Source organism: Esox lucius, chromosome 7, assembly GCF_011004845.1.
Source record: "Esox lucius isolate fEsoLuc1 chromosome 7, fEsoLuc1.pri, whole genome shotgun sequence".
In the NCBI taxonomy this organism is placed as follows: Eukaryota; Metazoa; Chordata; class Actinopteri; order Esociformes; family Esocidae; genus Esox; species Esox lucius.
The window spans coordinates 28667354-28695128 of record NC_047575.1 but is presented as its reverse complement, the minus strand read 5'-3'; the positions used below and the strand labels follow the sequence as shown (position 1 = coordinate 28695128).

The window sequence follows — 27775 nt, the reverse complement described above, 5'->3', positions numbered from 1 at the left end:
TTTATTGATTGACCAGATCACCTCAGAAAAAGTGTGGGAAAGAATCTCAATTGGGCTCCCTGCATAAAAACATCTGTCAAAAGTCTGATGTCAATAAGTGGAAAAGGATATTGAAACTAGTTTATTTTACACATTGGCACATCAAAGGTAGACTTGTTTAAATTAAAGGGTATTTCTGACATTTGTTCTCTGGAACACAAAATTAACCTGAAGCTCAATTTAGCTTTTCACCTGGCCATTAAAAAAAAAACAATGTGTGGCTTTAAAAAAAAGTATATATTGCAATGTCACCTGCTAGTCATCATTTTAAAATATCACATCTTTTTATCAGCACATTTCATTGTCAAGAGACTCCTAGATATGACACAGGATACTTCTATCACTGAACTCATTTACAACAAACTAGTTTAATTATGATTCACTAAACTTTCCAACTCTTCTGAAATGGAAAAAGTAGTGTTATCTACACTACACACTTTGCAATAAGACCTCAATCTTGGGAAATGTCAACTGGATCAAACTTGTTCTGACATGAGCACCAAACTGCAGAAACCAAACTGAAAAAATACTCATTTGCAACATACTTGTGGTTCACTTTAACCAATACTAATTAGTAACAAAATATTACCAAAAAAAATAGAAACATTCACAGATGGAAACATTACTCAGATACCCCTAATCATACACCGCCATGACCAGTGAAATATCCCATGACCTGGTCTTGTGTCCATACACAGTTCTAACATTGATTTGCAACATTTCAACCAAGTTCATAATAGTTTTAGCTTGCATCACATATTTAGATTTAAGCTTAGCTGTAAAACATGATCAGGGTTTAATGGTCCATTGTTTGAAGCAAAGCACACTTCAAATTTGCAGCATTTTCCAGAGAGGGCATATTCTGCTGCGTTATGTTAAAAGAGTTGGAAGGTCTGAATAATGTTCATCAGCAGGGGGGAACCACCCGTCTCTTACGGATACACTCCCAGATCCAGAGAGGGGTGACTCTTTGGGCACTGCTGTCCTCTTCGGGTTCCATCAAGGTGTGCGTTGCAGAGGCAGCATCATACTCCGGCACCAGGTCCCCATCGAAGGCCACAAAGTAGCGCCGCAGCTTGGTGTGGTCCTGCACTGAGTCTGGCAAGAACAGTTTCACCCCACTGAAGATGTCCAGTAGAGTCTAGGGACCAAAGAGAGGAGGGAGTGTTAAAAGCCACACTTCATTCATTTAAAGGAGGTGGCGAAAGGAAACCACTATCCTTAATTGATATGATAGTAAATATCTTATTCTTCACCAAACATAAAACAAGAACAGCTTTCTAGAGATTGTTACAGCAGTTCGTACTCTACAGACAGCATGTCATTTACTTTGTAGGTTCCCATTTTGGTTTTGATTGTATTGTTAATATTTGTATACATTACATTTGTAAAATGTAATCTACTAGCATGTCTCATCAGAAATTCATTCAATAAAATGTTAGAACGCCTTTTAAAACAACTTAATGCAATAGATAGAGGCATCTAGTGGTTAAATCTGGAATCGCAGTAAATGACAAATGAACAGCAACAATGAGGCACCCACCTTTTCATTCCTAGCTTCTACAACCTTGGAGGGGTTTGGTTTGATTTGTCCATTCTTGCTTTGTCCATTACTGTGATGGACAGGTTCTGTCTTCACCTGAAATACAGAGCTCATAAATACTAGAGATTCAAATCTGAAATCGAAAACATCTTATGACCTTATGGAAATTACAGTATGAATTAAAGCTGCGATCAGCGTTTCAGGGGGCCAAGCGGGGCACAGGATGCATATTACTGCATGCTCTCAAAAGAGAAATGTTTTGCTATGTAAAAATGCCCAATGCCGCTAGTAATCAGGATGTCCAATCGAAGAAGAGGAAATCAAAACAAAACGACCTTGAAACCAGAAATTCTCCTAGACCTATGAGAATCATGGTATTACAGAGGAGATATATATTGTTGTGTGAAGGCTGAAAAGTACAGAGTGGCATATACATTTCTAAAATACAATACTTGGAACATCTCAAAGGGGAATCGAACCAGGGTCAGAATATTGAAGAACAAGGATATCCCCACTACACCACAGGGGCTACTAGTGGTACTGGAAGCTCTCTATCCTCTCCAAATGTATAGTTTACCCCAGCCATTACAATTTTGCTGAGATAAAGTGGGCAACAAAACGTTTGTAACGGAACTAAAGTGTACTGTTGTACAAAGATTATTATAGATGGCTAGCTAATAGCTATACATCCTACTTATAACGAAATCAATGACTCCAATCACAGTATAAAACAGGTCACGTGAACAAATTCTCGCAAATAAATGAAAATCATGGTTTTTGTATTGTTGTATAAAGGCTGAAAAGCACCAAGTGGAAAAGCATTTATGAGATACAGAATTTGGAATGTCTGAGAAGGGAATCGAACTGGGGTCACAATATTGAAGGACCAGGATGTTCCCACTACATCACAGGGCCAGCTGGCAAATTGAAGAGTCTCATCGGGTTGTGATCTATAATACCCGAAATCTATAATACCCGAAATAGCACACACGGATGCATATTTTGAAAATCCACCAGAAACATTTATAACAATATAACTTTTAAAGACAATGGTCCAGTCGTCCTTTACACCAATTGTCATCCAAATCCATTCAGCTTCTGGGGAAATGTCATTTAAGTGTGTTTTTATCAACAGCAAAATTGTGAGAAACATCGGTTATGTTTATAGCGCCCCCAAGCGGTATTTCGGTATGGGAGTTTTCCTGTCCTTTCCTAGCAGACATTTAGGAGTACGTTTCGTTTCGTAGCTGTTTGATGTTCCATTTGGGTTTAATGGACGTCTAAAGTCATAGACCCGCCCAGCTCAATTTCATTCGCTGATTTCGGCCATATTGTTTGAGATATCAACTTCCCTTATATAACATTTAAAGATAATGGTTCAAAGGTACTTCACACCAAACGGCATGCAAATCCATTCAGCAGTCTCGGAGGAGATGTTGTTAACAAGTTTTTCACAGAAGTCAAAATGGAGGCCATATTGTTTGAGATATCAACTTTTCTCATACAACTTTTAAAGACAATGGTCCAGTGGGCCTTTACACCAATTGTCAACCAAATCTGTTCAGTGGTTTCGGAGATGTCGTCGCTTTAGTGTGTTTTTATTAATTTTTCCATTTTCGACTGAGTGCTACAGCGCCACCATGAGGAGTATGGGTACTGTGATGGCCAATGTCCTTCGGACAATCAGGCAAAGTTTGGAGCATTTTGAACCAGAGGGGACCGAGCTATGGACCTCTGAAAATGGCCCTGGAGAATAATAATAATAATAAAACGTACAAACATTAAAGGGTTCCAGCAACTTGGTTGCTTGGCCCCCTAATTAAATAATTTACAGTTAAGTTCTGTTAACAGACACTACTTGGTGTTTTTGGTTTGTTCTGATGAGTAAACTTAAATATACTAATTTGACAGACGATCAAGGTTAAGCACCTTGCTCAAGGGTAAAATATGTTATAATAACATTTCAGCTTCACGATTTGGACCAGCAACTTTCTGGTTACTGGCTAAAGCTCTAAGATCTAGGCTAGCTGCCACCCAGCAACATATAGCCAATAATCCTACAAACAACAAACAAAACAAACCTTTTTTGCATTTTGTTGTTCTGAGGGCATTTTCCTCTTCATTGCTGGGACAGGTTGGGGAGCTTCAGTCTTCACTGCCTTGGCTTTGGGAGTATTGCTGTTGCCTGTGGAAAGGGAACAGCAACAATGTTGAAACAAAAACAGAGTAAATAGAAATATAGTTTGAGTACACTTTGAATAGACTCGTCTCCAGAGGCTTTTAAAAGAACATACATCCCCGGAACAAAATGAAGAGACCACTGCACCTTTTTCTTTCCTTTCCAAAAAAGTCAAAAAGGAAGATATTGAGTGAGGAAACGAAGGGTTCAAATACATTTTTCAGAGCTGTAGTGTATAAAAAAGAACAAGGGTTTTGACTAATTCTAATAAATCAACTATAGTTTAAACAAGCGGTCTATCAGTGATTAACATAAGACAAAGAAAGTGCTGAAGCACAAACTAATTGCACCCAGTATAGATTACTACCTAAATAAAACTTCTTTAACAAGTTTATTAGGCCTGAAACTTTCCACTGGGTTGTTGGTCTATGCTGACATGGCAGCATCATGTAGTTACTCTGATTGAAAGGTAGTACATTCATGCTGCAAAAATCCGGATTAATCTCACCCCAACAATGCTGTATTGGATAAGTGATTAACTACTGAATGTATGTATACTATGTTGTTTCATAAAACGTGATTCAAAATATAGTATGTAAAACCTATCATGAATTTTGGGTTCACATTTAGACTTATTACAGGGCTCATGAATGGTCTAATTTGGCATGATATCTCTGATATCATGGACTAACAGTTAATAGCAATGGTTATTATTTAAACTAACAGGAAATGTAATGTAAAATAAATGTAGAGTGTACTTGCCAATACACCCTATGCCATCACACTAGCCAATGTGCTTCAAATTCTAACTAAAATGTTTAAACTGAAGTTTTATGAACTAATGCAACTTAATAATAATGCATCTTGAACAGCCAAGTGCGACCAAATAAATCATACTAATTAAACATACAGATGTAGCAGTGTGACATTCAATGTGTTAAGTAGAACTGGTGCTGCAATGTCAGAATTCGTTATGCATTCAAATCACATTGTGATGAGCCATTAAAAAAGTAATGACGATTAAGAAGAGTTTTTTGACCCATTTGGGAGTTCTAGAAGGGACAGCATGGGTTGAAAACCACCGGTCAATGGTACTCACTGGTCTTGCTGGGTGTGACTGGTCTGTGGGAGGTCGAGGGGGGTGAGTTACTCCCGCTTTCTCCTTCTGAGGAGCCCTTGTCACCTTTGCCTCCTTTGGAGGGCCCTGCTTTCACCTCAAAGTCACACCTCTCCTTGGAGATGCGGAACAGTTCCTGAGAAGGAAATCAAGTGAATGGCTTAGGGAACGCTGGTAATAGAAGGACTACAGGTGCCACTTTAGTCAATGGTCAAACAAAACACATTCAAACAGTTTCATGGGTGCCCTTTTTGACATGGCCAAGAAATTTGGTGAAGGCATCTCACAATTAACAAACTTGACTTATGAATCCATTTCTAAGACATATAGTGTCTAAAATGTAGTGTACTGCTAGGGCCATTAGTGCTGTTCCAAACTATTTGTACATCATAATAGTTATCCCACCACCACCAGCCTTTCCAGTAAATAGCTAATTAAATCCTAATTAAAGCTGCAAGCAGCATTTAGCAGGTTTCAGCATAGAAGCTACTATTAGCCAGATTGCAAATGTCTTTCAATTTAAATCCATATTTGCAATAATACAACATTTATGGTTTTTCCTTTCCTATAGTGCCCCCATGTGGCCAAACATCATTCACACAAAGTAAAATCACAACCCTGATCATGTGTACCAAATGTAATCTCAGAGTGACAAAGATCAATAGATATTATACCACCACTGTTTGGCCAAACTGAATAAACTTGCATGTCATGAAAACTATTGCAATGTAAAATGTACCTCCAATGGTATTATAATTACAAGTCTAAGATAATGATGGGGTCAGAAGATGGGGTCATTTTCAAAAGGAATGTTTAATTCAGTATGTGTATTAACACCAATAATTAACCAAACTATTTCTCTAAGAATTGTCTAATTTTGATGATCAAAAGACTACAACAAGTGGCAACAATAATACCAATACCTTTCCAGATATTTAATACCCTCCCTATTTTTACTATAAAAATATGTTGACTTGGGCATATAGCCTATGTACCCATGTGTTATTGTTGAATTACAACTCAGATTTCATATTAATTTAACTGCCATGTCTACAATGTAAAGGTACACTTGATAAGTTAACTGATAAGTGGAACTGTAGAAACAAATGAAAACAGAAATTAACTACTGAGAATGGATTGTCTACTGAGGCTTGAACACGTAACACCCCTGTATCAAAGGCACATTTTTAAAGCATTTGTTAAAAATGTTCATGTCACCAGAATGATTTAAAGCGAACTAATGCTAGCATAGACTGAGGCGCTTCTAGCAATTATTTTTCAAGAAATCATGGAAACGTTGCATTTCACTAAACATTTGCTTATATTAGCAAGTTGTACAAATGAAAACACAAACTTAGCTACATGAGCATACATTAGCTACTGAGGCTTGAAAGCATGTCACCATCTCCACAAGGTCAAGTAATTATTAGCTTAACCATATGTCATAATGTTCATGTCGACAGAATTATTTTAGATGGACTAACGATAGCTTAAACTGAGGTTAGTTAAACATTAACCATTATCTAAAACGGTTCATGAATCACCAGACTTCTGATAAAAACCACTAGCTACTAACTAATGAGGCAATATGAATTCCATGTACAGTAGTGTGTTGCATTTGTGGTTAAAGAAGGATCATAAAATATAGTTTGTAGTAAAGTGCCCCATGATTTCACATTATACTTGTAATTTTACAAAGTCTCCTGAGTATTTCAAATGAAAACATATCAACCTTTTCTTCATCTAGAAAACACAGAATAGTCCAGTCCCATCTATAAATGGCTCTGTGAAGACCCCTTGCCGGGAAGTGGAGAAGTCGACAAGAGGACAACCCATGTCAAGCTACATTACCATAAAGCCAGTTGGAAGAAATACAAATCCCATTTTAGAAGTCTGCATTTTACCTAGCAACCACAAGGCAAACACTTGTCATCCACCAGCTACACCAACAGTGGAGATGACAGTGTTGTTGTTTATGATGAGGATATCAAGTCTACAAATGCAACATTTGTTTATAGAAAGGCTGAAATCAAGACGTCAGACCTTTTTTCAACTTCAATAAAACCATGAAAAACAAATGGATAAAGTCTTGGAAGAATCACAAAGAATGACAAGCAAGAAATGCAATGCACTGGTTGCATAATGCATTTATGACAGGGGTTTAGCAATGTTCAGATTTAACCAATCACAATTCCAAATCACATACAAAAGGTAATTTGCCAACAAAAACAGCAAACTGCTTCAAATAATTTGCAATCCTGACCACAACTTAGATTCAATCTTAATAACCTGTCACTAATTAGCAGTGAAGCTGCTAACACACACCCTATTTTAAGTTGCTTCATTGCTCAGGCAACAATGTCAAGGACTGTAGAATTGTAGGGATAGTGGAATCCATTTCATTCCCTTTTTTGCTCAACTTCAAGAGACATCAAATAATTTAAAAGATAAACTAATGAAGACTGGGAACTAGGGCTCTAGGGAGTTATAGTTTTATAGTGAACCCAGTTCAGAGCATACGGCGTAGTGTGTTACTAATGGTTTTCTTTGAGACTGTGGTCCCAGCTCTCTTCAGGTCATTGACCAGGTCCTGCCGTGTAGTTCTGGGCTGATCCCTCACCTTCCTCTTGATCATTGCTGCCCCACGAGGTGAGATCTTGCATGGAGCCCCAGATCGAGGGAGATTGAGCGTCATCTTGAACTTCTTCCATTTTCTAATAATTGCGCCAACAGTTGTTGCCTTCTCACCAAGCTGCTTGCCTATTGTCCTGTAGCACATCCCAGCCTTGTGCAGGTCTACAATTTTATCCCTGATATCCTTACACAGCTTTCTGGTCTTGGCCATTGTGGAGAGTTTGGAGTCTGTTTGATTGTGTGGACAGGTGTCTTTTATACAGGTAACAAGTTCAAACAGGTGCAGTTAATACAGGTAATGAGTGGAGAACAGGAGGGCTTCTTAAAGAAAAAGTGAGAGCCGGAAATCTTACTGGTTGGTAGGTGATCAAATACTTGTCATACAATAAAATGCAAATTAATTATTTAAAAATCATACAATGTGATTTTCTGGATTTTTGTTTTAGATTCAGTCTCTCACAGTTGAAGTGTACCTATGATACAATTACAAACCTCTACATGCTTTGTAAGTAGGAAAACCTGCAAAATCATCAGTGTATCAAATACTTGTTCTCCCCACTGTATATATTTTTTTACATCAGCGTATGTTTCATTGATTCAATCAGTCTGGTTGGTGAAGGCTATCCCTTTCTCCCAGTTTCTTTCAAAGTTTTAATGCCAATTTTCCATATCAAACATTTCCTAAACCGAAATGTGAAGAAGGGGATTTCAATTGAGTGAAACCGAAGATGTACGTTAGCTTAGAACAACTTGTTGGTCACCCTGCTAAGACAATCAGCAAGATGGCTATCCACACACAGAAACAAATTATGGGTTATCAATATAGCATAAGCCTATGTTCTATTAACGGGCTGAGTAACTTTTTCACCATGATCTGAGTGGTCCATGAAATCAGGAAATTGTGTAGTAATGAGTCTACAGTGGCATGATGAAGTATAGCCAATATTTTGAACTACACTGCTGTATTGTTGCAGCCACTCAAAGAAAAGGGAATGGTTTATTTGTAACAGAGAACGCTTTAAAGATTAAGACATGTTGCAAACTGAGCAAGCATGGGTGTGAATTAGAGCACCCAGGGACAGTCCTTCCCTTCAGTTTTCCTACAATTCAGTGGTGTGCATCCGAGAGCTACAGAGCATCACAGAAATCGCAGCTCATTTTCAAGAGACCATGGCAAACCAGCACTGTAGTCAGTCAAAGACACAGAAGGTTCAAGACAAAATTATCCTCTGAGTTAGATCCTGGATGAAATATGCGGTACCTAGTTAGTTGTTACCTAGTTTAGCCAGCAAGGTCTTAGTCAGTACAGTCTTCAGACAAACCACCACTGTACACTAAATATACTAGCTATACCAGTAGCATAGAGAGATACTGTCTGTACGGTGAGAACATTGATACATTTCCTGCTGGGCTGTGTAACAGTGGATTCCCATTGATAAATCAAATCTTACAGTAACAGGCATTGTCTGGGTAATGTGGGGATTGTGGCGAATAATTACACTATTAATTTCAGCTTTCAGGATCCAAACAACCCATTTTAAAATATATTATTACGAGTTATAGAACAGGCAAGTGATGACATTAATGAAGAGAAAATAAAAACTGCCTTTAATTTTCAGAGTTCAACTATTTTCAAAGGAAAAGGGAAGCCTGAGTACCGGAGAGACTGGAAGGACAAAAGTGAGGTATGTTACAGCTATAGTGGAGGATTTCCAAAAACTATGATTGGGGAATATTAGAGGTTGCCGAAGTATGAACATTTGTGCAGTCAAATGATTAATCGAGATTGTAGTTACAAAAAAAAAAAAGTGTAGATGGTGACAAAACAATTAACAGCGTTAAGCATTTTTAAGTAATTGAACACGTTAACACGTTGATTTTGACAGCCCTAATGAAAATACATTCACAGACTGAGGTCTCATTCTAATCCTGCCAGAGGACAATCCTCAGTCCCATAAAAAAAATAAAAAACAAGCAGAAATGTGGGTGACCGGAACATGCTGGAGGTCAGAAGAACCAAAGAGCCCACTGCAAACTGACCTGGATGAGCTAACCAAGTGGACAGTGGCCAACAGAATTAAACCCCATAAAATAAAAGGTGCTAAATGTCTTCTTTACAGAGAGTTTTCCCCACCCTTCCTCATGAAAGCCTAAATGGCTAGAAAGTCTGCCAAACAGCAAGTTCCTGGGCTTATAGGTACTGGCAGACTTTTGATGGGACATACAGGTAAATTTCAACCAAAAAAAATCCAACCAGAGAAATGCCACTTGTAAGATGAATAAATTGGGCACTCCAAGACAACCTGAAAACACAGAAACAGAAGCTGGCCTTGGAGTTCAGGGGGAGCCTTCAAGATCATCCCAGGATCTAACTATGCTACCCATTCTGTGGCCTTCCAAGCCCTACCATCTAAGGAGTAGTCAAACATTTGGAAAGGGGGGGGGTCCCAGTATATTGGTACCATTGTCTTATTGCAGCTCTGGGTCAGAGAGAGATTAGTCTTAACTCACATGAGGTAGAATTCTGCAAATATTCAAATACTGAAAGCTACAGCCTTACCAACAGATTAAACACAAGACGCCGTACACATAGTAACATTACTGTTACATGTGGGCTCTGTTGTATCAAAAGTGCGTTCCTTACCTTGAGCTGTGTTAGGTTGGTGGCACTTTTCCAGTCCTTGTCGTCACGTACACGGGTCATACGGGGGAAGCGGATGGAGATGCCGTCAGCAGTGTGCATCTCTGACTTTGAGAACTCTGCCCCTGTGATCTCCCACACAGGAGCTTTCTATCCGAAGGAGAAACACACAAGTCATCACATTAACTGCAACACCATTAGGCTAATTCCCTACACTGTGAGCTAATGAATAAGATAAATATTCTCTCAGTAGATGTATGCCCGTAGTGCAACCTGTGCACATGGTATAAAGACTAGGTGCTCTGTACTTATTATTGTTGGTTATTTTATTCATTGTATTTTTAGGACTTTCATACTCATTCATACTTTAATATTCAATAGAATGTGAGGAAACATGGATTTTAGAATTCCTTTCTGGACATTTTCAGCTGTTATACTTTCATTAACCTAAAACAAAAAGCAGGTGAAAGGGAAAAAAGGCTGTTTGTAAGGAGAAAATGGAAGCAACGTTGAAGATGAGTAGATTAACCCTGATCGCCCCTGTAAGTTGCTCCAGATAGGTTTTGATGACTACAATGTGAAATGAGTCCCAAGAATATAGTACACAATTAAAGGTAACAGACTATATTGGGTAAAGGACAGGGGTCAACATACCTTGAGGATAATAATGAGATATTGAAATGTAACTTCCAATCACTATCATTCATCTTGTTTGTAAAAGTTGACTCATTTCATGGACTGCACAGATTGGCTGACCGTATTACTGTTAGGATCTGGTCATGCCATGGATAAAGCTAATAAAGATCAGAATAGTATTAACACTTCTCAGCAATGCTACAGATTACAGACTAAATCAGTTTGTTACATGTCTTAAGAACACAGACTATATAGCTTCCTTGTAAAATCACTATGTCCTCTAAATCATCATGGGCACTCCAACACTTCATTAAAATGTCCAAAGGAGATTTTGACCATTTTGCCCTTGAAAAGAAACCAGACAGAGATTAAAATGCATTAAAGTGTATTAAATCTCACCTCTGGATCACGGATAATAAAATCAGGGTAATAGTTTTTGATGATTTTCAACCAGCCAGGGATTTTGCTGGGTTCCTGAACAGAAATGAGATGCAACAAACATAAATTAAAATTAGTCCTCCCACTCCTACTTGTTAAATACTAAATAAACTTTTAACCCCTAGACAAATCTTGTAGATGTGAAAGGACTGGATAGGTTTAAATAGCACAGTAATTAATACAACCCTAGGGGTCTAGTTGGTATTCAGAAAACTTCCTCACAAACTGGACACCCGAGTAAACTACAGAGTTACGTAGAGCTACTTAGGTCACCTTGCTGATTTTGATCATGTCCAGCTCCTTCTGGAGTCGAGCCAACATGGCGTCATCATAGCCCCCAGAACACTTGGTTACAGTGCACCACTTCTTAGAGTCAGGGTCATAGCAGCCCATTAGGAAACTGGACATTATCCCACCTAGTAGAGAAAATAACGACACAAAATCAAATTGAGTTCAAGCAAGGGTTTCCGTCCACGTCCTCAGGGTAAGCGTTATTTCACCCAAATATGAATCTAGGTCGAATGATCCCTTTAACCAGCACATTTGATAAAAAATAACAAATAAAGCCCAATATTGCACAAGCCATTTTTACAAGCCTTCATTGGTCAGTGTGCAGTCTGACTTTGGGGTACTATAAATGGTTTATTTTGCAGGATTGCACTGTGTGAACTAATGAAATGGACTGTGGTGCACTGACCATTTGAGCCTTTGCCATAGAAAGCTCCCAGCACCACCAGGTCTGCGGTATCAGCCATTGCGCCTTCATTCAGGTAGTCCTTCTTTACCTTCAACCAGTGCCGCTTCCCTGGCTCATAGGTCCCCTTTAGAGTCACAAAAATTATCAATTTACATCAATACTTTTATTAGACACTGTTTACATTGTGAACTGTCTATTCTGTAAAAATCAACATAAGTTTGGCTTAGTCCAGAAACCCCTTGTCCCTACTCCCTTGCACATACACAACCGCTCGAAAGTTTGCGGTCATTTAGAAATGTCCTTGTTTTTTAAAAGGAAAAGGAAACATTTTTGTCCATTAAAATAATGTCAGATTGATCAGATAAACAGTGTAGATATTGTTAATGTTGTAACTGATTATTGTGGCTGGAAAAGTTTGATGTTTAATGGAATATCTATAAAGGCATGCAGAGTCCCATATAGGAGTGTTTGTGGGTTCAATTACAGACTCAAAATGGCCAGAAACAAAGAACTTAAATCTGAAACTCATCATTCTTTTCTTGTTCTGAAAAATGAGGGCAATTCAATGCGAGAAACTGCCAAGAAACTGAAGATCTCATACAACTCCCTTCAAAGAACAGCCCTAACTCTCTCTACCCAGAATAGAAAGAGGAGTGGGAGGCCCCGGTGTACAGCTGAGCAAGAGGACAAATACATTAGTGTTTACTTTGAGAAACAGATGCCACACAGGTCCTCAATCCCTCTGGAGTTACCCATGGTGAGAGGCGGCGGGCTGGTGTGGGTTTGCTTATAGCTCCCCAGCTCTGCCGCCATGTGTTGGAGTTTACCCCGGTGAACGAGAGGGTCGTTTCCCTGCGCCTACGGGTCGGGGATAGGTCTCTCACTGTTGTTTGTGCCTACGGGTCGAACTGGCAGTGCAGAGTACCCGACCTTCTTGGAGTCTCTGGGAGGGGTGCTGGAAAGTGCTCCGACTGGGGACTCTATTGTTCTACTGGGCGACTTCAATGCCCACGTGGGCAACGACAGTGACACCTGGAGGGGCGTGATTGGGAGGAACGGCCCCCCTGATCTGAACCCGAGTGGTGTTCAGTTATTGGACTTCTGTGCTAGTCACAGTTTGTCCATAACGAACACCATGTTCAAGCATAAGGGTGTCCATCAGTGCACGTGGCACCAGGACACCCTAGGCCGCAGGTCGATGATCGACTTTGTTGTCGTCTCATCTGACCTGCGGCCGTATGTCTTGGACACTCGGGTGAAGAGAGGGGCTGAGCTGTCAACTGATCACCACCTGGTGGTGAGTTGGATCCGATGGCGGGGGAGGAAGCTGGACAGACTCGGCAGGCCCAAGCGTACTGTAAGGGTCTGCTGGGAACGTCTGGCCGAGTCTCCTGTCAGAGAGATCTTTAACTCCCACCTCCGGCAGAGCTTCAACTGGATCCCGAGGGAGGTTGGAGATATTGAGTCCGAGTGGACCATGTTCTCCACCGCCATTGTCGAAGCGGCTGCTCGGAGCTGTGGCCGTAAGGTCTCCGGTGCCTGTCGAGGCGGCAATCCCCGAACCCGGTGGTGGACACCGGAAGTAAGGGATGCCGTCAAGCTGAAGAAGGAGTCCTATCAGGCCTGGTTGGCTTGTGGGACTCCTGAGGCAGCTGACGGGTACCGACAGGCCAAGTGGGCTGCAGCCCGGGTGGTTGTGGAGGCAAAAACTCGGGCCTGGGAGGAGTTCGGTGAGGCCATGGAGAAGGACTATCGGCTGGCCTCGAAGAGATTCTGGCAAACCATCCGGCGCCTCAGGAGAGGGAAACAATGCCCTACCAACGCTGTTTACAGTAGAGGTGGGCAGCTGTTGAGCGGTGTCGCGGCGGTGGAAGGAGTACTTCGAGGATCTCCTCAACCCCGCTGACACGTCTTCCATTGAGGAAGCAGAGGATGAGGGCTCAGAGGTGGACTTGTCCATCACCCGGGCTGAAGTCACAGAGGTGGTCAAGAAACTCCTCGGTGGCAAGGCACCGGGGATGGATGAGATCCGCCCTGAGTACCTCAAGTCTCTGGATGTTGTGGGACTGTCTTGGCTGACACGCCTGTGCAACATCGCGTGGCGGTCGGGGACAGTGCCTCTGGGATGGCAGACCGGGGTGGTGGTCCCTCTTTTTAAGAAGGGGGACCGGAGGGTGTGTTCCAACTATAGGGGGATCACACTTCTCAGCCTCCCCGGGAAAGTCTATGCCAGGGTTCTGGAGAGGAGAATACGGCCGATAGTAGAACCTCGGATTCAGGAGGAACAGTGTGGTTTTCGTCCGGGCCGTGGAACACTGGATCCGCTCTATACCCTCTACGGGGTGTTGTAGGGTTCATGGGAGTTTGCCCAACCAATCCACATGTTTTGTGGATTTGGAGAAGGCATTCGACTGTGTCCCTCGCGGCATCTTGTGGAGGGTGCTTGGGGAATATGGGGTCCTGGGTCCTTTGCTAAGGGCTGTCAGGTCCCTGTACAACCGAAGCAGGAGCTTGGTCCGCATTACCGGCAGTAAGTCAGACTTGTTCCCAGTGCATGTTGGACTCCGGCAGGGCTGCCCTTTGTCACCGGTTCTGTTCGTAATTTTTATATCTAGGGGTCTTGTTCACGAGTGAGGGAAGGATTGAACGGGAGATTGACAGACGGATCGGTGCAGCTTCTGCAGTAATGCAGTCGATGTATCGGTCTGTCGTGGTGAAGAAAGAGCTGAGCCGCAAGGCGAAGCTCTCGATTTACCAGTCAATCTACGTTCCTACTCTCACCTATGGTCATGAGCTTTGGGTCATGACCGAAAGGACAAGATCCCAGATACAGGCGGCCGAAATGAGCTTTCTCCGCAGGGTGGCTGGGCGATCCCTTAGAGATAGGGTGAGAAGCTCGGTCACCCGGGAGGAGCTCAGAGTAGTGCCGCTGCTCCTCCACATCGAGAGGGGTCAGCTGAGGTGGCTTGGGCATCTTTTTCGGATGCCTCCGGAACGCCTTCCTGGGAAGGTGTTCCGGTCCCGTCCCACCGGGAGGAGACCCCGGGGAAGACCTAGGACACGCTGGAGGGACTATGTCTCCCGGCTGGCCTGGGAACGCCTCGGTGTCCCCCCGGAAGAGCTAGAGGAAGTGTCTGGGGAGAGGAAAGTCTGGGCATCCCTGCTTAGACTGCTGCCCCCGCGACCCGGCCCCGGATAAGCGGAAGAAGATGGATGGATGGTCCTCAATTGGCAGCTTTACTAAATAATACCTGTAAAACACCAGTCTCAATGTCAACAGTAGAGGCAACTCCAGGAAGCTGGCCTTCTGGGCAGAGTTGCAAAGAAAAAGCCATCTCTCAGACTGACCAATAAAACGAAAAGATTTAGATGGGCAAAAGAACACAGACACTGGACAGAAGAAGATTGGAGAAAAGTGTTATGGAGTTTAATGTGTTCTGATACAAAGAACAATTGCCAGATGCAGACCAAATGACAAGATGCTGGAGGAGTGCTTGACGCCGTCTGTCAAGCATGGTGGAGGCACTGTGGTGGTCTGGGAGTGCTTTGGTGGTGGTGAAGTGGGAGATTTGTACAGGGTAAAAGGGATCTTGAAGAAGGAATGCCACATTTTGCAATGCCATGCTGTACCCTGTAGACGGTGCCTGATTGGAGAAAATGTCCTCTTAAGAACTATTTAGGGAAGAATCAGTTAGCTGGTATTCTGTCTATAATGAAGTGGACAGCACAGTTGCCGGATATCAACCCTATTGAGCTTGGAGCAAATTGACCCTATCAAAATTGTGCCCATCAAGCCAATCCAATATGTAGGAGATACTTCAGAAAGCATCGGGTTAAATCTCATCAGATTACCTCAACAAATTGATAACTAGAATGCCAAAGGTTTGCAAGACCGTAATTGCTGCAAATGGAAGATTATTTGATGGAAAGGACACTATTATTTCAAATAATTAATCAGTTATTTCTAACATTTTCAATGACTACATTTCCTATTAATTTTGCTATATTTCCTATTCAAACTAATTTCATGTATGTTTTCATGAAAAACAAGGACATTTCTACATGACCCCAAACCTTTGAACGGTAGTGTAGAAATCAATTTTATATAGTGGTTGAAATAATGATCACGTACCCGGTCATCAAGGGAGTAATTCAATTATTAATTGCAGAATTTAATAGTCTATTGTTCATGAGGTTATAAACTCGGTCTTCATACACAATGACTTACGAACTCAATCTCATCTTTTCTCATCTAACTTCCGGTTGTCCTCTGTTTTATAGACATTGCAGAACAGAACACATATAAGCCTATTGGCTATTTACTGTTGCACTTTGAATGAACGTGACTTCCTGTGTATGGATAAACAGATGGTCTTTTGTTATCTAAACATAAGCATACACTTCAACAGTAGTATACGTAGATCAGAGGACTGGATAATATAAACAATACAGTAAAGATTACACCTAGCTCACCAAAGGGAAAAAATTATGATGTTATTATTGCTTACATCTATCCAAGACATTCAGATATAAAGTACAATAGGTGGTATGAGTGGAATGGAGTCCTATACAGGGTTAGGAGATCTGTCTTACCTTGAGGTCTTTGAGGACCAGCCCTTCGAGTCCCTCTCTGATGACCCTTGTGATCATCTCAGCCAGGTCAGAGGCCCTCTGGAAGACCAGACAACACAAACATCAGGGGCAGGTTCAATAGGCACAACATGTTATGACAAATGTTAGAGAAAGGTACTAAATGAACCTGCCCAACAAAAATACTTGCTCTGTTGCAAAATGTTTTGCTATGGTTTCCTGCAGTATTCTTCACACAGTCAAGATATAGACAATTTATGATTGATCAAATAAATGTATTTGCCATCAATCTACACATAACCCCATAATAACAAATGTATTACAAATTAAAAACATAAGGCCCAACACTGCACAGTGGATGTCAGAGCAAAAACCAAGCCACCAAGTCCGGGGAACTCTGCAGACCTCAGAGATGTGTTGAGGAGTAGATCTATGTGCTAAATTTGCTAAAGCATTGAAAAGGTCCCAGGAGCTTGGTAATTAGGGGGTATTTTTGCTTTATACATTTAACTCTTACTGCATAGATGTCGGGTGCCATGTCACAATATTTTCATTGTGCAGGATGACGCTGTGTTGTTCGGTGCATTTGATTAATACAACTTGGAACTGAACTTGAACTGCATTGTGATTAAATCAACTTAATCCATTTTAGAATTAGACTAAGGTAAATGATGTGTGGGCAAGCTCATCACTTGGCTAAGACCATTCCTACGGTGAGGTATGGGGGTGGGAGCATCATGCTTAGGGGATACTTCTGTGCGACAGGACTGGGAGGTTGGTCGGGATTATGGGAAGGATGAACAGAGCAAAATACTGAGGTCCATAGAAAATATTAATACCCAGAATAAAGTGTCTGAATATTTATGTACATGATATATAATTTTGGATCAACTATAAATTAAGTGTATAACACAACAAAACATCAGGTCTGGATACTTTCCAAAGGCATTGTACATTAGCCAATAACAAGTCAGAACTCCTCGACTGCAATCCTTTGGTTGATGTGAAATGGCGTTGTACAAAACAGTATTTTCGGGCTAATGTCTCTGGGGGTAACAAGGAGTGTGTAACCAGGCAAAAACCATCAAGTTATGATTCACAAATTATATTTGGACTGGTGAGAGAGCTGACTATCCCTTGTTAAAATGGTGTGTGTCTCTCTAGGGAATTCAGAGGAGAGAGAGCTACATTTTCGGATCCAATCATGGCAGTAGACAAAAACAACATTAGGGCAGGGATTATACCAGTCTCACAATACTCATTAGGCAAGTAAAACATGAAGCAGATTTCAATTATTTAGGAAAACAGCCCTAATATTGGAAACAAACATAATTTGTTTGCCTGAGAGTCAACCTGGAATCTTCCAGTGCTTTGTTTGCTGGTCTAGAAACTAGCATCTGTGGGCACTGCGTCCCATTTGACTGGAGGCAAAACTTGAAATGAAGCATTGCTTGGAGCAGTTTGCTTCTCACTGTTTGAGTGATAGGCAGCTGAAAATAGAAAATACATTCATCATCTTGCCTATTGTGAAAATGTGCAATATCCCACTTGTTTTGTGTCAACACTATTAACATCCCAATTACACCACAATGGTTATGCTATATATTAATATAGATTTCATAAAAGCACATTCCAACCACCTGCCACACACCAGACACATATGCACTATTTCATGACCCTAAACACACAGGCCCAGATAATAGCAGGAAATGAGGGAGGAGTCAACCCGCACATCCTTACAAAGTATGAAAATGTATGACTTCACTACTATAAGTCACTCAGTATAAGAGCGTCTGCTAACTCATTAGTGTAAATGTAAAACACTTAAGTAGAGCTACTAACTGTGACATGCTTCATCTCGGAGAACAGGATTCTGTTGGGGACCTCCACCATGTTGTCATGGAGGAACTTTCTTCGTTCATATAGTGGCCTTCGGAGAAAAGAGCATGTGTTCAAACAGACACGAAAGAGACTAAAGTGTTTTTAAAATGTAGTGAAAGAGGAAAGAGACATCTATCTAGTCAGTCATTTATTTTCAAGGATGAGTTAATGTAAATTCTATCCTGGCACAGGTGTTTTAACTCTCCAGAGAAATGAGTGCAGACAACTTACTTCTCCATCAGGCTCACACCATTGAAATAGACGCAGTCAAAGACAAACAAGCACACTTTGGCATCTTGAAAGGCTGCTTTCTGAAAGAAAAAAAAGGAGAGAAAAACTGATGATTTCCCTTGACACAAACACACTCACTTCCTTTCTCACTCAAACATGACATAGCCCCCAATGCCACCACACAATTTCCCCCAACAACAAACACCAACAAGTCCATAGAGAGGTCACTAAAAAGAGAAATTGGGCCAGCATCCTCACCTTGTGCACCCCCAGCGTCCCGAAGGGCAGTGGCTTACTGGTGTTGGTGTCGATGAGAAGTACTTCGGCATCCAAGATCATGCTGTGGCCGCCAACAAAGGCCTGAGGGATAAATTCTTTAAAATGGGCCACCTGGAACACAAAGGCTATGGGTTAGATATGAAAGAGAATGTAAACACCAAAGGGAATTAGAGGGAGAAATTATTTTAAAAAGAGAAGAATGCATTTAAACCGAACAACAACATATTTAACAGAGGACACATCTAAGCTACACATCGATCAAGGGATTCCATGAAAGGGATGGCTGCCCAGTCTTCAAAGCAGGATTTTGTTTTCGTTTTATGCTTTCTGACTTACTAATACAGAATAGGAATTCAACCATGACAGCTTCCCCATGCATTTGCGTGTGAGCATCTGTTAACTGGTTTTACTATACTATATACCAGCTGTCCTAATAAGTATATTAACCCATGGAACATCTGGCAGAATGAGGACATTTGGCTGGAGTTAGAGTGAGGGGTTCATTTGGATGTAAGGTTTAGTTTATATTAAAGGTTAGGATTAGCGTTTTGGGTTTAAGAATAGGGTTGCAGTTAGTTTAAGGGTGTGGTTTAGGGTAAAATGGATTTTAAATGGGAACCCAGACACTTCCATCCAAATTTGTGGATAGTCTGGTGGAAAAGTCCATCAAGCTTGGCCTTCATTAGCCAATAGGAACACTTGAGAAATTCCCACCACGACTGACATTGCTTTAATCAGCTTAGTCTACCAACTAATTATCTTCCACACCTAACCATGTCTTGTGCACCCAAGCACCAAGCGCTATGTTGTACCATTGATGTGGGATAGTGGGGCATGCAGCACAAAGGAGCTGTCTCAATAGATATTGTGCTGACTCGAGGCATAACCAGGCAGTTCTTCCTAATTAAAACATGCTCATTGTGATAGTAAAATGTTAAGTAAAAAGGCTATTAGCTGGTTACCTTGTCTTTCCTATTATGAAATGGCTGGTTCCTGCTAGCCTTGATGTAATAGCAGTGTTTGTTTACATGATGAATCGCAAGAAACACAGCTCCATGTCATGATGCTACCTTGCAGTATGTAGATTCATTTGCCAATATCAAAAAGGTGACATTCTCTGTAAACTCACTGCCATATAATGATACTGGGTCACTACCTAAATGCAAACTTTGGATGCTCATTGCTCCAGCGTGATATGCGTTGTGAAAAATAGACTGATTGTTAGACTTTGTGTGTGTGTGCGTGCGTTTGCGCATGAGTCTGACCTTGTGCGGCAACACAGGTTTGAGGCTGCGGCTGAAGTAGTTGAAGTGGTCCCCGTTCTTGTGCACCTGCACACGCTCACCATCATACTTGATTTCAGAGTACATGCCGTTGGGACACTTCTTCATGGCGTACTCAATGGACTTGCATGCTTCTGCCTACAGGGAGCACCAGTGGTCACTCAAAAGGTGCATGCAATATGGAATGGGTTTTTGCAGTCTCAACAAATACAGAGATCACAGTGACACAGGTTTTTGGTTCAGGATAACAAGTACCAAACAACTGTAATTGGTTAGAAACCCTCCGCCAGCAGTTGACAGGTGAGAAGAGTGAGACAAGGTGTGCCAATCACACAGGCATACGATGCATTGGGCACTCACTCATGTTATATTTACAAGCAAAGGTGTCTACATTCATAAATGACAGTTTGGCCCTGTTGGGGTCAGGGCTGAATGCAAGAAACCACAATGCACCTGTGTGTATGCATGTTAGCATGCGCGTGTGTGTGTTGATTACAGCTCACCAACATAGGCTGCACTGGGGTCATGAGTGAGGCCTCAATAGTGAGGAGCTTCCTGGGGCCTGAGCCGTTGGAGGCGTCGACCTGGTTCTTTAGCACACGCTCTATCACGTCCCCTAAGTTGCGGGAGGCCTTAAAAGCATCATAGGCATTCGGGTCCACTGCGTCCAAGCTGCATAAGATTTACATTATGTTAAAAATGCTGCAACAGGTTTGTTGTATGCTTTCAAACTCTAGTAAAATTGTAAGCATAATAGCCTACCTTTGTACCCATGTTTGTCCTGTGTAAAGTCACAGCATTCTTTGCTCAAATCCATACTTCTTTTAAACAGCGTTTGCTTCTCTCAAGAGGATATGAGGATGTCACGCAAGGAGTATGACACTGAGATAAAGCACATATCTTTGAGCAAAAGAGAACCAAGAACATGGTTTTAACAAAGCCATATTTAAAAAAAAATAAATGGATTTCAGCAAACGAAGGGCGGGACTTGACACAGGTCAAACATCTAGAAAGGCAGTCGGTGGGTTTTTTCACCCTTCAAAAATAGACAGAAAATTATTTTAAGTAGTGCCTCCATAGTGCCTCAACCAGAATGCAGTTAGGGTTCCTTTGGCTAGTCTGGAGTAAACGCAAGGTTACTTACACATGCTTAGCTCCAGAGTTCATCTTCAAATCGTGTTTAATGAGTCTGATGATACATTTCAGGTCATTCCCAGTACATCTGCAAGAAAGAGGGTGGACTTATTTGAAACACAAAGAAAAAGTTCCCACAGGATCCTATAGTTTCTTCTTGAAACTGGGGCAAAACTTAATTTGTAATTTAATTATATTATAACTGTCTCTCGATTCAAAGTCTTTCATGTGGCCTAGAAGAAAATGTGTCCAAACACTGAATTACTTGAAAATGTTGATCTGTACTCATTGATCTAATCAGAATGTCAGCAAATACCCATGAAACTCACTTTTTGGATATATCTTCAAGCTCTTTCTGCTGGTCATCCTCCTTGGTTAACTGGGCCAGACGGGTCAGGGATTCATCCACTTCCTGGATGGTGAGCAAACTTTTGGCGGCCGGCGGAAAAGATTTGCTATCTTCAAAAAACATCCTCACTGTCTCTGACACATCCCCCTGTATACCCAGGAAGAAAACATATTGATATTTAAAATGTAATCGGACAAATGTGACAGTGTCCTTAACTTTTTAACAATTTTTCTGAAGAAACTTTACAAAAGCTGCAGCCTTTCACTATTGTGGCGAATGTAGCTTGTTGTTGTTCTTCTGCTGCAAAACTAGGCTACAATTTGCCCTTTCCTCTGTTATTTCTTTTTTATAATTTTTTTTTTTTAATGTTTTGTAACTGCCATTTTAGGGCCTTATAAAACCTGTTTAATTATTTGCCAACTAAGGAGTAGTTCATAAGTTCTAGTTGCCTCTTCAAACAGTTCCAGGTAATGTCACAAATGCATCTCCCCTGGTAAAAAAAAAAAAAAAAAAAGTATATTAAAAAATATATATACACAAACAGTTGAAAATACTACTAGGCATAGTCAGGGCAACAATCAAAAGTAGTATGGCACAGTAGCAAATTTGCCAAGAGGATGCATGCACATATTGCCCCACATGTGATAAGGAAGATGGTGAGGGAGACAAAGAAACACCCAAGAATCATAGTTTAAAAAGTCTACAGTCAAGTGGAACCTTGGGGTTGTCAAGTCTCAAGTTGAACTGTTATACAGCACTCCACATCAACAAGCACTTTGGAAATGATGCATGAAAGCCCTCCTAAGCCCAAGCCACAAACTGCAGTGCAAGAACTGTGTCAAGCTTTACAGGAACTAAAGGGAATAGTTGTGGTCAGATGAGACAAAAAAAATAATACTTTCTCGCCATGCCCATCATTGTCATGTCTTGTGAGAAAAGGGGACTGCATAGAAGGAGAAGCACCTGAAAGCTACAAAATAAATAAAATATGGTGGTGGATCATTGATGCTTTCGGGCTGTTTGGCTAATAGTGGTTGAGCGGCTCCTGTTATGATCAATGGCATAATGAACTCCAAAACACATTTCACCCCACATTTGTGTGTTTTCGTAGAACCTACACAGCATAATGTATAATTTATGTCTGACTACATACAGTTTCTTTACAGCTGGGTTTTCTGAATATTTTGGAGGATATTAAACTGAATCACTTGTCAGAACCTGTTCCAGATCTTGCACCATCTCCTCCTGGTTGCAGTTGAAGATGCGGCTAAAGAGTTTGACAATCTGCTTGTCGTTGAGGTTGTACACACTCTTCACCACCCCTGGGAGAAGCAGCTTTACAGTCAGGTACAAATCTCCCTTGAATTTATCTGGAAAGAAGCAGTGGAAAAAATAAAATAAATTTACTTTAGTAATACTGCTTCTATAGCAGCAGGAAATGATTGCAACTTGCAAAGTTGATTAAGAGAACATTCTACAAAAATGAAACCACTGACACACACACACAGACACACACCTCCTCCAGAGCCTTTCTTCAGAAAGTCATGGATGATCTGTGTTTTGACATTATAGCTATTCTTGTCTGCCACCATGGCACAAAGCTTGCGGAACTCCCGGAGCAGGCAGTCCTTGTGTTTGGGGTCACAAAGCTGAGCGGACAAAGGACTCCCCTGATTGGGTTTGGCTGGTGTGGGTTCTGGGCTGCTCGAGCTTCCAGCCTTAGCAGCTGTTTGGATTAAAGACAATAGGATTGACACCATGAAAACAAGAGATGATAAAGCACGGTTAGGTATGAATGGAAAGAGGAAAATCGTTTAAATTAACACAAATGTGCGCTCTAGTAGCGGGAGTAGGCTAACTGGTTCTCTTGCATTTGCTGAGCACGAAATGTAACAGAGTTGCATGCTAGTTAATCCGGGCACTGGCATCGTCTTACCTGTAAAGCCAGAGAACTTTCGTGGAGCATTTAAAGAAGGGTCAGCAGGTGGAGCTGATAGCTGACCACTGTTGTTCAGCTTTGCTTGCACCTTCTTCTTTGGGCTCGCATTAGTTTTGGCCATCAAGTCTATGAACAAGAATCATTAAATGGCATCAAAAATCTAAAAAGCAATCTCAATCAGAGACAACTAGAAAATATATATATTAAAGGTGACTAGAAAGACTTAACTCTCCGCATTGTTGGAAAAGGAGTAAGTCCTTGTCCCAGTCCCTGATCAGAACAAAAATCCCCATTTACACCGATCAGCCATAACATTATGACCACCTACCCAATATTGTGTAGGTCCCCCTTTTGCCACCAAAATCGCCCTGACCCATCGAGAGATGGACTCCACTAGATCACTGAAGGTGTACTGCGGTATCTGGCACCAAGATGTTAGCAGCAGATCCTTTAAGTCCTGTAAGTTGCGAGGTGGGGCCTCCATGGTGTCTAGCACATCCCACAGATGCTCGATTGGATTGAGATCTGGGGAATTTAGAAGCCAAGTCAACACCTTAAACTCGTTGTGTTCCTCAAACCATTTCTGAACCATTTTTCTTTGTGGCAGGGCGCATTATCCTGCTGAAAGATGCCAAAGCCATTAGGGAATACCATTGCCATGAAAGTGTGCACATGGTCTGCAACAATGCTTAGGTAGGTAGTATGTGAAAAAGTAACATCCACATGAATGGCAGGACCCAAAGTATCCCAGCATAACATTGCCCAAAGCATCACACTTCCTCCGCCTGCTTGCCTCCTTCCCATAGTGCATCCTGGTGCCAATTTGTTCTCCAGGTAAGCAACGCCCACGCACCTGGCAATCTACGTGATGTAAAAGGAAACGTGATTCATCAGACCAAGCCACCATCTTCCATTGCTCCGTGGTCCAGTTCTGATGCTCACATGGCCATTGTTGGCCCATTCGGCAGTGGACAGGGGTCAGCATGGGCACCCTGACTGGTCTGTGGCTATGCAGCCCCATACACAACAAACTGCGATGCACTGTGTGTTCTGACACCTTTCTATCAGTACCAGCATTAATTTTCTCAGCAATTACAGCTACAGCATCTCGTCTGTTGGATCAGACTAAACAGCCAGCATTCACTCCCCATGTACATCAATGAGCCTTAGCCGCCCATGACCCTGTTGGTGGTTCACCGCGTTTCCTTCCTTGGACCACTTTTGATAGGTACTGACCACTGCAGACCGGGGACACCCCACAAGGGCTGTAGTTTGAGATGCTCTGACCCAATCTTCTAGCCATCACAATTTGGCTCTTGTCAAAGTCACTCAGATCCTTAAACTTGCCAATTTTTCCTGCTTCTAACACATCAACTTTGAGGACAGAATGTTCACTTGGTGCCTAATATATCTCACCCAATGACAGGTGCCATGATAACAAGATAGTGGTCATAATGTTTTGGCTGATCGGTGTATGATGCTGCCACAACCATGCTTAACAGTAAGAATGGTGTTTTTTTGGCAGGGGATGTACCATGTTGGGTTTACAACAAATATACAGGTTTGCATTTAGACCAAAAAGTTAAAATTAAGGTTTTTTTAGACCACAAAACATTTTGCAACATGGCTACAGAATCTTTCAACAGTTTTTTCTGGCATTCTTCAAATATAATTCAAGGTAGGCTTTTCTGAGAAATGGCTTCCTTTTCGCCACCATTACAGGTCAGATGTGTGGATTGAGAATTTGTCCCATAGTTCTTCTGAAAGCTCCTTGGTTCTCATGGTTGTGGTTTAGCTTTGCAATTCACTAACCAATATATATAAGGTACAGAGGGAATTCTGAATTCATCCTGAAATCATGTGAATTACTTAAATGTACCACAGATGAAGGCATGGGAGTGTGATGTTGATTGGTTATACAGAGCTAATTTAGGATTCCTATTACAAAGAAGATGGAGACTTATTGAATAATGATATTATGGTATTATATTTTTATTTTCTTTCATTTATAATAAAAATAATCTACTTAAAAGTGTAGAGTATGGCATGCAGATAGGTGATAAGGTCTTTATATGACAACGGTACAAATGATCAACCACTTAGTTATGAAATTCAGTGGTGAGAAAAATGGATGGAGACACCTCTGAAGACAATTCTTCTGATTCTCCAAAGAGAAACAGGAGAGAAGGAGAGGATGGAACTGTTTGGATAGAACAAGCCACTGACAATATTACAGGGTGAATATCAGCACAAATGTCATCAGAATGCATAGCAGCAGCATAGTACCCTGCCTCCCTCTGATGGGAGACTAGATGCTACAGTTGGAGGGACAGTACGGGGCCCTCCTCCCTCTGGTCTAAGAATGAAATCGCAGTGGGCAATGAAGGGGATATTTCCCAGCATAAAGAGTTGACCTAACTCTCTGTGGTCACTAAACATCCCATGTTACTTAGCATAGGAGTCCTGTCCAATGCCCATCATACCATTATGGTCAACTAATCATCCTCAGCAATTGATTGACACATTCAACCCTGTAAATAATTAAAATATGTAAAGTACTGTAGGTATTAAATGCAGAAGGGTTTGCGTAAGACCCCACCCATGTAAAAAACACAAGTCTACCTCCAACCAGTTTGTTGATCAGCTCCTTGTCCTCATCCTGCAGCTCCTCCCACCCCTCCAAGTCTGTAATGTCCTCAATCTTCTTAGTGGTTGCCCGGGCCCGCTCCAGCTTCTCAAACATACACTTTGCATGGTACCACTCCTTCATCTCCCCAGCAGATTCACTGAAGGGGTTAGGCACAATCTTCCCAATACGGACCAGGCCCTTCATGATTTTGTCCTTACACTTCTTACATCCCGCAGTGCCACGTTTGGCATACTCCACACAGAATCTCTGTTCTGCCATGTCTGACTGGTTAGTAAAGTAGTGACGCCAGCAAATCCTGAAATGAGAATCTGAGAAATAACTGTATTTCCGAGGGGGCTTTGTACCCCGATAGCTATCCAATATATAGGGGACAATGCCCCTAAAACTAGGTAGACGTTGGAAGCTTGCAGAGAAGCGATAAGATTCACCCAGTTTCCAGGTGGGCTGACACTTACACAGTGTCCCAAGACGTATATTGTAGACAGTCTTAAATATCAATGTAATGCACAATCTCTGCATCCGGTAGGGTAACGTTAATTATGTTGTGTTTGGTGATATCTAAAATGACAAAGAAATGTCAACGTTATTCACAACACTGCATTGAAAAAAGATAACAGCGAATTAGCCTGGCACAGACGGTTGCTAGATTTTAACTCAAGTTAACTTGTGCTGTACATTAATACCCTGCTTGCATTTGGCAGATACTGCAGATTAAACTACATGTAATAACGAAGTGCTGTAGTTACTGCATGTATGGTATTTGTAGTTAGTCCAAACAACATGACCGAGTATTTGTGGGCGAATATTTCTTCCCAATGAAAAGGTAGGTTATGTAAAATCAAAACCAAGCTAGCTAAAACTAGCCACATGGTTGCTAAGTAGCCGTAAGCTAAATTCAGTTATGAATACATTAAGAAGTAAGGTTCATAATGAACTCATAGCTTCACTCAAATACGTTCTCACTTACCTTGCTTTAAACTGGTGGGGCTCCAGACACTAACTATTAAACTCTGTTAGCTTTTATAAAGTAACGGGCATCTCGCTAAATCAGACTAGATGAATACTATAAGGCAACACTACATTCCCTTTAAATCCTACCACGTTTCGTCTTTGTGTTTTCTGACTTATGCGCATGTGCATGTCAGCCGACAGAAATCATAATGGCTGTGTTCGACTGCATCAAAACTAAATTTCGACACCAGATAAACAAATCACATTGCACTATAAACAGGTTATGTACTCTATTGCTGCAACAGCGGACCAAGCATTAATGCAGTTGGTGTCTGATTTTGAGATACTATAGAGGTCTCTTTTACAGCTTAAACTTGTTTTAAAGGCTAAACTCTTAGTTAGAAACACTTATTTAATTACTAGCTTGGATGGTCCTCAAATCAAACAGGTCTCTGCATACAAATACTTAGAGGTAGGGTTTTTTTTAAACACATTGCTGAATTGGGAAAAAGTTTTAATTCAAGCTAGGGTTCCTTTACAGAAACAGGGCTTGTCTGTAAATAG

The 27775-nt window shown here is 41.4% G+C and overlaps 1 protein-coding gene across 2 annotated transcripts; it reads right to left on the bottom strand.

Moving 5' to 3' along the window:
• Window positions 1-23: 23 nt before the first annotated feature.
• lig3 (ligase III, DNA, ATP-dependent) lies at window positions 24-27370 on the bottom strand. Of its 2 annotated transcripts, XM_010870839.4 has the most exons (21): window positions 27228-27370; window positions 26233-26818; window positions 23608-23736; window positions 23188-23397; window positions 22890-23041; window positions 21652-21818; window positions 21333-21410; window positions 20692-20860; window positions 20171-20326; window positions 18885-19016; window positions 18627-18706; window positions 18357-18444; window positions 16518-16595; window positions 11925-12048; window positions 11501-11643; window positions 11189-11263; window positions 10157-10303; window positions 4861-5014; window positions 3664-3767; window positions 1583-1678; window positions 24-1180 (listed from the first exon to the last, which is right to left on the bottom strand). In XM_010870839.4, exons 2-21 carry the CDS (start codon window positions 26777-26779, stop codon window positions 947-949), a joined length of 3063 nt encoding a protein of 1020 aa, XP_010869141.2. In that variant the 5' UTR covers window positions 26780-26818; window positions 27228-27370; the 3' UTR covers window positions 24-946. The 2 variants fall into 2 exon arrangements, with proteins under 2 accessions (XP_010869141.2, XP_010869143.2); XM_010870841.4 differs by lacking the exons at window positions 26233-26818; window positions 27228-27370 and adding an exon at window positions 23939-23967.
• Between the last annotated feature and the right edge of the window lie 405 nt (window positions 27371-27775).